This window comes from Spermophilus citellus (assembly GCF_964194105.1).
Source record: "Spermophilus citellus genome assembly, chromosome: 3".
Taxonomy (NCBI): Eukaryota; Metazoa; Chordata; class Mammalia; order Rodentia; family Sciuridae; genus Spermophilus; species Spermophilus citellus.
Genome location: NC_138184.1, coordinates 17,889,396 through 17,902,392, shown reverse-complemented (window position 1 = coordinate 17,902,392; position 12,997 = coordinate 17,889,396). Strand labels below are relative to the sequence as shown.

General features: G+C 35.5%; 1 protein-coding gene across 26 annotated transcripts in view; it reads right to left on the bottom strand.

The window, feature by feature from the left end:
• Positions 1-12,997, bottom strand: part of MAP4 (microtubule associated protein 4) — a 173,180-nt gene that overhangs the window by 83,420 nt on the left and 76,763 nt on the right. For 25 of the 26 annotated variants that reach the window (XM_081285161.1, XM_081285162.1, XM_081285153.1 and 22 more), the window contains one exon: positions 9,380-9,448. In XM_081285161.1, the coding sequence (XP_081141287.1) occupies positions 9,380-9,448 (69 nt within the window). Of the gene's footprint in view, positions 1-3,422; positions 5,352-5,435; positions 7,092-9,379; positions 9,449-12,997 lie in introns of those variants that run through there. The other variant, XR_014020933.1, reaches the window with a different exon arrangement.

Sequence of the window (12,997 nt, the reverse complement as noted above, 5' to 3'; positions counted from 1 at the left end):
GTTTTTCTCCTAAGAAATTTTTAGTTTTAGTCCTTTGATCTGTTTTAAGTTAATTTCTGTACATGGTATAAGGGCCTACCCTCATTCTTTTTCATGTGGAAAAGACTATCCTTTTCCCATTGAACAGTTTTGTCGCCCTTGTCCAAAATCATCTGGCTATATATGTGAGGATTTACTTCTGTCCTATCTATTCTCTTCCTTGGTCTTTAGGTCTACATCTATGTTATCACTACATTGTTGATTACTGAAGCATAGTAGTAAGTTTTGAATCAGTTAGTGTGAGACTTCCAACGTTGTTCTTCTTCAAGATTGTTTTGGCTATTTAGGATCCCTTGAGACTCCATAAAGATTTTAGTGTGAAATTTTCCTTTTCAGCAAAAAAGCATATTGGGATTTTGAGGAAAAATTCACTTTTTAAAAAAGTACATTAAGCTAGGTACAGTGGTATACACCTGTAATCCCAGCTACTCAGGAGGCTGAGGCAGGAGTATTACAAGTTTAAGGATAACCTCGGCAACTTAGCAAGACCCTGTCTCAAAATAAAACATTTTAAAAAGGTTTGGGAATATGGCTCACTGATTAAGTGCTCCAAATCCAATCCCCAGTACCAAAAAATTAAAAAAGAAAGAAAGAAAGAAAGAAAGAAAGACCCAAAGCAAGCAGAAGAAAGGAAACAATATAGAACAGAGTGGAAACAAATGAAAGAGAAAACTAAACACGATCAAAAAAATTTTTTTTAAAGCAACAAAATTGAAACCTTGAGCTGAAGTTATCAAGAATAAAGGAGTGTCAACTCCAATTATTAAAACCAGAAATGAAAGTGTACCAATACAGATCTTATGGAAATAAACAGGCTTATAAGGGAACAGTAAGAACAACTTACAAGCCAACAAATTATATTACCTGGATAAAGTGGGTAAATTCCTAGAAAGACAACTACTGAAACTGATTTAAGAAAATGTTAGGCAATTAAATCTCAAAACTAACTTGTGTGGCTAGTTCTACAGTTTCTAACAATTAGAGTCTGGAATTAATGCCATGATAATAGGGTTCCTTCAAATTTTCCTGTATAGTGTTCAAAGATATCATTCTCAACTTCATCCTTTGTAGCAAGGCATAAGCAGATGATTTTCATGTCAACAGAACCTCAGTTTGAAACTGTCTCTTTGTTGATTGGTCACCAATTGTGCCCCCCTCACAAGCTCTTATGTTTACTGTTTACTCTAACTGAGGTGCAGCATCAAACTGCACATAGTTGCACATTGACAGTGCTTTATTTCTACTAGGCCAGAGTTTTCTGCTTCAAAAATTCTGTCAGCACAGATGTCTACAGTCTGACGCTGAACAAGTACCAATCCAAAAAGTACAAGAGAGGTAACCAATAAGAAATGGCAAACAATGAATAAACATAACCCTACTCAGGTGCTCATGGGGACAATTCTAGGGCACAGACTACACAGTTCCTCAAAAGATCCTAGTAGGTTATGCTCCCTTTTTCCACACTATTGACTTTCCCTCTTTTTATAATTTCTCTTTCCCCAGTCTCCCACTCTCATTCTCTGGGATTGGTTCCCAAAATAAACTTATCTACATGCAAAGTTTGGATTTTCTCCCAGAAAGTAGAGTGTAAGACAGGCTTTAAAACAGGCCTTTAATGATCTATTCCTTCCAACTGCCTTACTGATGCTTAGTTAGCACATATGAAGATCCACTAAGATCTGACATATTGAGACAGAAAGATCAGAGGGCTTATTTTCAGGCTAGGTTTAATGTCAAGTACTATTACCAATTTCAACTTCATCAAATGAAAAATGGACATACTGTTATATATTCTAAGAGCTTCACAAACTCTAATGTTATAAAAATGATAGTTATCCTTACACTAAAGATATATATCAAACAGAAAACTGTCCAAATACAGAATCATGTAAAAATATAAAGTTAATTTATATTAGTGGTATGTGAATATTAACAGTTCTGAGTAAAAATCCTCTGTGATAATGTATGGCTCTATAATGCTTTAATTTTTTAATTTTTAGTCATCAATGGACCTTTATTTTATTTATTTATATGTGGTGCTGAGGATCAAGCCCATGGCCTCAACTCACCAGGCAAGCGTTCTACCACTGAGCCACAACCCCAGCCTGCTTTAAATTTTCTTTTCTTCTTTTTTTTTTAATATTTATTTTTTAGTTCTCGGCGGACACAACATCTTTGTTGGTATGTGGTGCTGAGGATCGAACCCGGGCCGCATGCATGCCAGGCGAGCGCGCTACCGCTTGAGCCACATCCCCAGCCCCTGCTTTAAATTTTCTTTTCTTTTTTTTTAATATTTATTTTTTAGTTTTAGGCGAACACAATATCTCCATTTTATTTTTATATGGTGCTGAGAATCAAACCCAGTGCCTCACACATGCTAGGCGAGCGCGCTACCTCTTGAGCCACATCCCCGGCCCAGCTTTAAATTGAATATATTAATATGTGACTTGTGGAATTGTATATAAGTTAAATTGTAAATAAGTTAAATAACCATAAAAAGTTAAAATATTCCATATTTGCATATGCCTTTTGGCACAGTATGAAATTTCATTCTCTAAAGCAAAGAAAATTGTATGAAAAGTTGTGGCGTGTGTGTATGTGTGTGTGTGTGTGTGTGTGTGTGTGTATTTTTAAAGCTCAGGAAGAAGCTACTTTATCATATTTAACACAAATAGCTCATAGTGTAATAAAAGGCTTTGGTTAAAATTTTTAAGTTCAGTCCAGGAGCTCGTTTTTAAAAAGCCCTAAAGACCCTAGAAGTTTAGAAAGTTAACTTTCTGAAGTCAATTTAATGGTATATGTGATTATTTTTTATTTTTCCTTAGTACTAGGGATGGAATCCAGGGCCTTGCACATTATAGGCAAGCATTCTACCACTGAGCTAAATCTCAGTCAATGTATGTGGATTTTTCTGAAAAGAAATTCTGAATTTTTATCAGAAAACCTATAGCCAAAAAAACTTTAAGAAGCATTAGGTGCTAGAATGTTATTGATATGTCTCCAACATTCAATTCAAATCTAAAAAATAAAGAACTAATGCTTTACAGCTTGGTGTGGTGGTACAATCTATAATCCCAGTTACTTGGGCGGCTGAGATGGAGGATGGCAGTTCGAGGCCAGCCTCAGCAACTTAGTGAGACTCTGCCTCAAAATAAAAAATAAAAAGGGGTGGGGATGCAGCTCAGTGGTAAAGCACCCCTTGGTTCAATCCCCAGTACCCACCCATCCCCCCAAAAAAACTAAAGCTTTGTTTCCAGGACTTGAGGGGCTGAGATGGATATCTTAATGTCTATATTTAGGAGCATCATATGCTATTTTATATGTTTGGACTAAAATTAAATGTCTGCCAAGCTAAAAAACAGTTTTTATGCTAAGCAAATTACCTTTAGAATCTTTTCAATGTCTTAATTCAGTCAACACACTACACTTGTAAATTGATGTGCTGTAAAGAAACACTGGCTCAATGGCTAGGGAACTGGGAATTCTGTGGAATTCTTCCTGGATACATCATTCTGGATTATCAGAAAAATAAAGTTCCAAGATTAAATGTTACTGAATATAACAAGTTTTGCTTAATAAATCAGAAGACACTTCAGGAGGACTGTCAATGTGAATTTAATTGGATTAAACATAAATGTGGTATTAGAAATTATCTAACAATAATTGATATTTCATGGAAACTGCCTTCTGGAAGACCTTTCTGCCATTCTGTCAACTGCCTTTCTCACCAGATATTATTAAATATCAATATTTGTTTGACCACCTTAACTCGTATTACAGATTCTGGCTAAAAGGGAATCTATATTAAGAATAAAAAAACCAACAATGTGGCAAAAAAAGTAAATAATTGTGGAATTATTACAGGTGGGATTAGAAGTTTTTTTAGACTGATAACTCAGATCTCAACAATCTTGATTTACCAAACTTGTATCTTAGTCACATTATACCTCAATAATTAAGACCCCAACCAAAATCCAGTCCATAAGGTGTTAATGTAAGATGTTTATTAGTGTAATTTATTTAGCACAATGATCACATTAAAATGACCCAATATACAAATTATTAAAGTCTAAAGTCACAAAAAATACAAACTTAGGTATATGAATGAAGTTATAAAAAATATTAGTTAAAAACAAAGTTCTGTATCTTTAACACTGGGCAGAGAGAGAGAGAGAGAGAGAGAGAGAGAAAGCATTTTTTTTTTTTAAAGTCACATTTCAATAAAGAAGCCCTGTCCAGTCTGGCTGCCTTACCAGTGAAATAATGAGCCACTGGCAATATGGCATATCATAGCAATACAGCATTTTTTAAAAATGGGATTAACTACTTCATATGAAGTTATACTTCAACCGTTACATTATTTCTTTCCAAATTAAACATCCAAATGAAACAGAACTAACAAAGTCTACCAAATTTAACCAGGTTTTAGTAGAAAAATTCAATAAACCCAGAAATTCATAAAAGAAAAGATTTTAAAATTTCAAACAAAAATAAACATGATCAAATGGAAAGAAAAGTGAAACAAATCAATGTCAGTCGAGAAGTATGAGTGTGCAACAGAAATCTACACCCAGGTTTTTCTACATACCTAGTCCTCAGACAAGCTACAAAGATTGGTTAGAAGCAACAAAACATGATTTCCAAGTAGTTGGCCAAACCCCTCAAAAAACAACCTATTAAAAAAGTGGGAAAGAATTATGTTTGGGTAGTGTGCTTTCTTACGGTAAGGGTTTTCATATTTTATCAACTACTTAGAAGATAAGCCCAAAGTCTTATATGCTTCCCTCAATTATCCTCTGTCTAGAACCTATGGAAAGATTCTTGGCAGAAATAGCACACCTTGTCACCTCTCCTATAGAAGACAGAATGTTTGCCGGGCATGATGGCACATGCCTGTACTCCCAGCTACTTGGGAGGCTGAGGCAGAAGGATCAAAAGTTCAAGGCCAGCTTGGTCAAATTAATTAGACTCTGGAAAAAAAGAAAGAAATGGAATGGAATGCTTCCAGAAGTCACTGCAGGGACTTCTTTGACCTTTCATGATATTCTCTAGTCTTCCTCTCAAATGCAGTTTTCTATCAGAGGGTCTAAAACTATTATATTCCTCAAAATTATTTCTTTTATTGATACGTACATTATCAATAAGAGGACACTAAAAAGGGTACTGCACCATTCTAGATCTCAAACCAGAACTACTCTATGATTTCAAAACATGGTCCATAATTTAAATTCCATTTCTAAAAATCCCATCAAAGATTACTCTTGCAAGGTTTCCATAGAATTTATCCTAAAGGGTTCTCTCTCTCTCTCTCTCTCTCTCTCTCTCTCTCTCTCTCTCTCTATATATATATATATATATATATATATATATATATATATATTTTTTTTTTTTTTTACTTATCAGTTTCCAAAAATTAGAAATGAAAATAAGAAAGTACCACTGAGAAAATCTTCAGACTGAATAAATGTAAATGCTACTGTTCATGGTAAAGGATTTTACACCCAGGTGTATATGTGTGATCCACCAATCCTGCTTGGATGCTGCATACAAAAGGTACTTCCAAGGCCAGGCACATTGTCGAATGCCTACAATCCTGTCTTGAGAGGCTGCAGCAAGACGACCACAAAATTAAGGCTAGCTTTGGCAATCCATAAGACTCTATCTCAAAAGAAAAAGGGATAGGGGTCTAGTTTAATATCAGAGTACCCCTGGGTCCAATCCCCAGTACAGGGGCTGAGGGGATTAGTACTTCTGAATTCAAGGAAATACTAATCCTTAACCATATGAGTCCAACCAGATGATAATTTCTTTAGAAGCCAGGCACAAGGATGCACGCCTCTAGTCCCAGCTACTCAGTAGGTGGGAGGATTGCTTGAGTCCAATTTACACCAGACTAGACAACATAGCAAGACACTGCCTCAAAACAAAACACAATAAAAAACTGGGGACTGAGGGAGTAATTCAGTAGTACAGCACTGGACTAGCATGCATGGGCCCAGCAATACTTTCAAAAACCACACACACACACACACACACACACACACACACACACTCCATAAGAAACCTGCTAAATTGGTTTTAGTTCTTAATTGGTTATTCTGGTTGCAGCTTACTTTCATTCTGGAGTTGTCACAGAAGCAGCCATTTTTATCCTTATCAACATCCTGGTTTTCTAACAATACAGGATTCCAAAAAACTGTAAATTAGTTCTATTTTCTTTAACTTCTCTATTCCTAGTTTGATAGTTCATGATCATGTTCTAAAAGTAATCTTGACTATAAAAAATTAAATATACAACAATAGTGTCAAATTTCCAGAAGAATCTAATGCTAGACCAGTAGATAATAATTTCATGATTAAAAAAATAGTTGGCCCAACTTGCAAATAACAAAGAATGATTTAGTTTGGAGAAATACTTTTCAAAGTTTAATCAGAGCTACTCTAAGCTAGAAAACCTTAAATTAAAATAGCTATCACTACTAAGATTTTGTGAAGATGAAGAGAAACAGGTAGCCTGAAAGAGGACCCTTCATTAAAAGCAAGCTCACAGAGGGAAAAAGCAGGGACAGGAAAGGGAAATTCACTGCAGTACTGGTGACCTCAACCCCTTTATGAAAGCACATGTTCTCATTTGGTGTAATAATATTCTGATTCACATTGAATATTCAAAAACCATATGAAAGGCCAACTAAAAATGTTTAAATGAAAGAAAAATGAGATTGAGTTAAATGATAAAATGAATTAAAAAACAAATAAAACATTAGATGACCTTCATAAAAAATACTAAAATTAAAAAAATTCATCATACACATTGTGCTCACAAAGGGAAAGGAGGATCCATCAAGCCCTGCAGAGCACAAGAAGCAGATGGTTTACTCAGGCATCAGCAGAAATAGGACCCGGAGAACTACCCTCAGATTCTTCTACATGGTGTCCAGGAAGGAAAAGCAAAGCTGCAATATGCTGAAGGTTTTTAGAAGTATAACGGTGCTTAGGAAAGATCACTGGTCTGGTGTTGCAGCAGCCCCAGTGTTGACAGACACTCTAGGCTTCTAGGAGGAGAAAAATAGAAAGGGAGGAAGAAGTAGGAGGGGGAAGGAAAAGGATGGAAAAGCACAGATCATTAGTAAACAGCAAGTTCAACATAGCAAGATGCTCATAATCTCTTTATATTATTAGTAGAGCTGGTGTGCTCTCAGAACTACAAACAATATTTTGAGGGAAATCAAATAGGAATTTTCAAAATGGCACTGAGCTAGGTGCTCTAATTAGTGATTGACAAAATTAGTATCAAGTCACAACATGCCCCCAAAGCATGCACTATTCACCCCTCCTTATTTATCCCTCCCCAGTCAAACATGCATATTTTCAGTAAAATACCTGCTTTAATACAGTCACAAAATAAAATTCAGAACCCAAACAACCCAAATCTACCTAAGGGTGGAGAGATCTTCAAGAGCTGAAAGAACTGCTCTCACAATGTCACTGGGCAGTTCATTTAACAGATTACTTTGTTTTTGTAGTCAGGGAACTAAAAGTTGAAATGGTAAGGGTCAAGCTGCTAGGTTTTTTACCTCCCTACACTATTAAGACTGAGCAGTAGGGAGACTACTGCTCAGTCTTAATAGTGTAGTGGGGTAAAAGAGACTGAGTCTCCTTTGGTCAGATTTGACATCCTGCTGGAAGAAACCCAGCCTAGTTTTGATAATTGTTTCTTTTCGGGTGAAAATGACATCCACTCTTTCCAACTGGCTAGTCAAACTGATCCCCTCCAGCCTATCTTCCCCTGGCACTGTGTCCTGGTTAAAGAAAGCTGAATTTACTCATTTTTTAAAAGTTCATATTCAAGCTTCTTCATTAATCACGGGTGTTATATATTTGCATAAGTACTTTTTAAAAATAAAATCACATAGATAACTCTGCTTTCAAAGCAGATACAGAAATATTCAATATTGCATATGACTACAATTATCAAAAAAAATACAAAAAAGTCAATTCACAAAACTGTAAGGTAAAATGGCTCTTCTGATTGTTTCTAGTTTGTAAAATAAAGAGTAATTTATGAGGTGCTAGTGAGAATGTTAATGTCACTGGGTAAAATCAACATTCACAACAAATAGGACCTAGTTATCGATAACTCTGAGTAATGTGTATGTATGTATACTCTGTGTATACATTCTTAAGGTCATAAAATAACAAATAAATCCTGGAATAACTACTATTGCTAAAAGAAGGCTGAGGCAGTCATCCCAGAAGAAAAACAAAACAAATAAAATAAATGGCTAGTGCTTGACTCCACTGCATTAATGTGAATCAAATTTTGTACCTCAGAGTTAAGAGCACACACTGCTATGTGTAAGAGCAATGTGCTTGAGCACTGGAAGTCAAATCACATAGGCCAACAGTATCAGCCTCATCATAACTGCAAATTAAGTATAGTTATTTATAAAAATATAATACATTAACTCTCATGTAGGCTCCTAAGAAAAGACTTACATTCTATATCTCCTCAGGGATAGACTTCTGCTAGAGTTTGAGAATTTTCCTCACTACAAAGATACTGAGGGGCTCCAGGTTAATGTTGGTTATGAAGTGAAAACCCATAGGAATGTGGTTGGTGCTAGCTGAAAGAATATCAAAGCCCCAGCAGTAGGCTAGGAGTTAAAATTAGGAATAAATTTCAAAAGCAACAGTTAAGGGAAAGAAAAAGAAAAAAACAGGGCAAAAGACAAAGAAAACATTGTAATTTACCGCTTACAGGATTCCTAATACTGTGTTTTGGAAACTAAAGTAAGTGTAGGGAAGACTTAGTTGTACAGGCCAAAAGCTTTCCATATAACATAAACTGATGATGAAAGAGTATTTTTAAGATGGATCCAATTCTTTCTTTCTTTCTTTTTTTTTTTTCATAATGGGAATTGAACACAGAGGCTCTTAACCACTAAGCCATATCCCCAGTCCTTTTTATTTTTTATTTTGAGACAGGGACTCACTAAGTAATTTAGGGCCTTGCTAAGTTGCTAAAGCTGATCTTGAACTTGCAATCCTCCAATCTAAGCCTCCCAAGTTGCTGGGATTACAGGCGTGCACTACCACACCCAGCAAGATGAATCAAATTCTTAAGTGGTACAGTTCCACCAAATATTCAAAGAATATCAAAGGAAATTCATTCTTCTCTTTCCATTGTTAGATATTTCATATGGCAGATCTTCTGATGCCCAACAAAAATGATACCCTCAGAAAAATATGTTCCACTAACAATTCTCCTCAAAAAAGTTTACCAAGGTGTACACTGTAAATATTTCACTTACATATTTGGAGAATCCTTGGAATCACTTACCTGTAGTGTCATTCCCTTCTATTCCATGGTCACCATTGGCTAACACTGTTGGTTTAGAAGATGGAGTACCTACAACAATTACAAAGAATAATTACCCACTAACAAACAGAAAAACGAAAAACAGACCCAATTACTATCTATTTTACTAGTGGAATTTTTGTCAGTCTTTAACATTAGCTTAAAGTACTTAAAACTGTCCAAAATTTAATGCTTCAGTATAAAGAAACCTAGAAACAGAATAGAATCATTCATTCTTCCCCTATTCAAACTATTAAGTATTAACCCTACAGAAAAGGCCTAAAAAGCAAGCCTACGTCTTTTTGTTCCATAAACGATCAAAAACAAACATTAAATTCAGTAAAACCATCATGACCACAGGGTTATAATCTGCGGTTCAAATCAAATGCTCTGAGGACAAAGGACCACTTGAAACAGTTCCCACTCAGAAATCTAGAGTACCATTCATTGCTCCTGAACATAAGGGCTACATAGCAGTCTCTAACATCACTTTTAGAAACAAAGCCTTATTTTTCTTCTTTGTAAGTTAACTAAGGATACTGAGCATCTTTTCATGTGATTGTCTGCCACTCTATTATCTTCTTCAGAAAACAGAATGGTCATATTTTTTAACTGGATTGTTTAAGTTTTTATTAGTGAGTCTTGATAATTATTTATATATTCTGAATATCAATCCTTTGAGTTTTGTAAAATATTGTTTCCTAGTCTTTAACTTATACTTTGATTTTAATTATACTCTTCAAAGAGCAAAAATCTTAAATTTTGATAAGTCTAATTTATCATATTTTCTTTCATGGATTGTTCTTTTGATAGGTATCTTAGAAATTTGCTTAACCCAAGGTCACAGGAATTATTTTCTCCCAAAAGTTTCATACCTTTCATACTTAAGTTTCACACTAAGGCCTATTGATACCTTCAGAGTTAAAGTTTATATGAAATATAAGATGTGGGTCTAGTTTTGTATTTTTATATATGGGTACTTAATTGTTCAGCATCATTTGTTGAAAAGACAATCCTTATTCTACTGAATTCCAAGGGTAAAAATGCAACACTGTAAAAAAAACCGATTAAGCATATTATATGTGCTGCTATTTCTGGGCTATTTATTTATTTATTTATTTATTTATTTATTTATTATATGTAGATACAGGGTCTCACTGAGTTGCTTAGTGCCTCGCCCTTGCTGAGGCTGGCTTTGAACTCACAATCCTCCTGCCTCAGTCTGCTGAGCCGCTAGGATTACAGACGTGCGTCAACATGCCCAGCAGGGCTTTCTATTTTATTCTTTCCCATTGATTTTTTTAAAATATGTAACAGCGGAATACATTACAATTCTTATTACATATATAGAGCACAACTTTTCATATCTCTGGTTGTATATATATTCACATCAATTCATGTCTTCATACATGTACTTTGAATACTAATAATCATCACATTCAAACATCACTAATTACCCCATGCCCCCTCCCTTCCCCTCCCGCCCCTCCGCCCTATCTAGAGTTCATCTATTCCTCTCATGCTCCCTCATCCTAATCCCACTATGAATCAGCCTCCTTATATCAAAGAAAACATTCGGCATTTGGTTTTGGGGGATTGGCTAACTTCACTTAGCATTATCTTCTCTAACTCCATCCATTTACCTGCAAATGCCATGATTTTATTCTCTTTTATTGCTGAGTAATATTCCATTGTGTATATATGCCACATTTTTTTTATCCATTCAGCTATTGAAGAGCATCTAGGTTGGTTCCACAGTTTAGCTGTTGTGAATTGTGCTGCTATAAACATTAAGGTGGCTGTGTCCCTGTAGTATGCTGTTTTTAAGTCCTTTGGGTATAGACCGAGGAGAGGGATAGCTGGGTCAAATTGTGGTTCCATTCCCAATTTTCCAAGAAATTTCCATGATGCTTTCCATATTGGCTGCACCAATTTGAAGGCCCACCAGCAGTATATGAGTGTACTTTTTCCCCCCTATCCTCACCAATACTTATTGTTGTTTGTCTTCATAATAGCTGCCATTCTGACTGGAATGAGATGAAATCTTAGAGTGGTTTTGATTTGCATATCTCTAATTGCTAGTGATGGTGAACAGTTTTTCATGTGTTTGTTGATTGTACATAATCTTTTGAGAAGTGTCTCTTCAGGTCCTTGGCCCATTTATTGATTGGGTTATTTGTTTTATTGGTGTCTAGTTTTTTGAGTTCTTTATATATCCTAGTGATTAGTGTTCTATCTGATGTGTGAGGGGAACATTTGCTCCCAAGATGTAGACTCTCTTTTCACCTCACAGATTGTTTCTTTTGCTGAGAAGAAACTTTTTAGTTTGAGTCCATCCCATTTATTGATTCTTGATTTTAATTCTTGTGCCACAGGAGTCTTATTAAGGAAGTCGGGGCCTAATCCCACATGATGAAGATTAGGGCCTACTTTTTCTTCTATTAGACACAGGGTCTCTGGTTGTATTCCTAAGTCCTTGATCCATTTTGAGTTGAGTTTCGTGCATGGTGAGAGATAGGAGTTTAATTTCATTTTGTTGCATATGGATTTCCAGTTTTCCCAGCACCATTTGTTGAAGAGGCTATTTTTTCTACAATGCATGTTCTTGGCACCTTTGTCTAATATAAGATAATTGTAGTTTTCTGGATTAGTCTCTTTGTCCCCTATTCTGTACCATTGGTCTAAAAGCCTGTTTTGGTACCAATACCATACTGTTTTTGTTACTATTGCTCTGTAGTATAGTTTAAGGTCTGGTATAGTGATGCCATGTGCTTCACTTTTCCTGCTAAGGATTCCTTCAGCTATTCTAGGTCTCTTATTTTTCCACTGATCTTTAAGTCTATACATTTTGCCAAGACAACTGCTTAATTACACTATTTGAGTAGTAAGTCTTTTGGGGGTAGGGAGCAGGGGTTGTACTAGAGATTGAACCCAGCACCTCACCTATGCTAGCTAGGTAAGGGCTGTATCCCAGAACTACATCCCAGCCTTTTTTATTTTGAGATAGGGTCTCACTAAATTGTCCAGGCTGGTCTCCTGGAATTATAGGTGTGTGCCTCTATGTGTGATTTGTACAGTAAGTCTAAAAATAAGATGATGTGGGGCTGGGGCTGGGGCTCAGTGATAGTGCACCTCCCTGGCATGTATGAGGCACCATGTATAAATAAATAAAATAAAGGTCTATCAACAATTAAAAAAAATAAGGTAATGTGACTCCTCCAACTTGGGTCCTTTCCAAATTGTTTTTTGTCCCTTTGCTTTTCCATATAAATTTTAGGACCAATTGCTGATTTATTTTTTTAAAAAAATCTTGATGAGATCTTATTTCAAATGCACTAAATATATAGATCAATTCAGGGAATGCACCACCTTTTTTGAAAGGCTTTGACTATAACATTTCAACAATCTGCTAACTCTGCAATATGTATTGTATGTATCATTCTCAAGATCCTCAGACACATTTCTTTTAAGTGAAAATCTAGGATTTGTACTACTAAAATATAAAATGCAAGACTTTACTTTGGAAGATAACAAATGAATACTAATTCGCTGACCCCCACTAATCCAAGGTAGAAATCCTTTACATAAACTTCTCAGTGA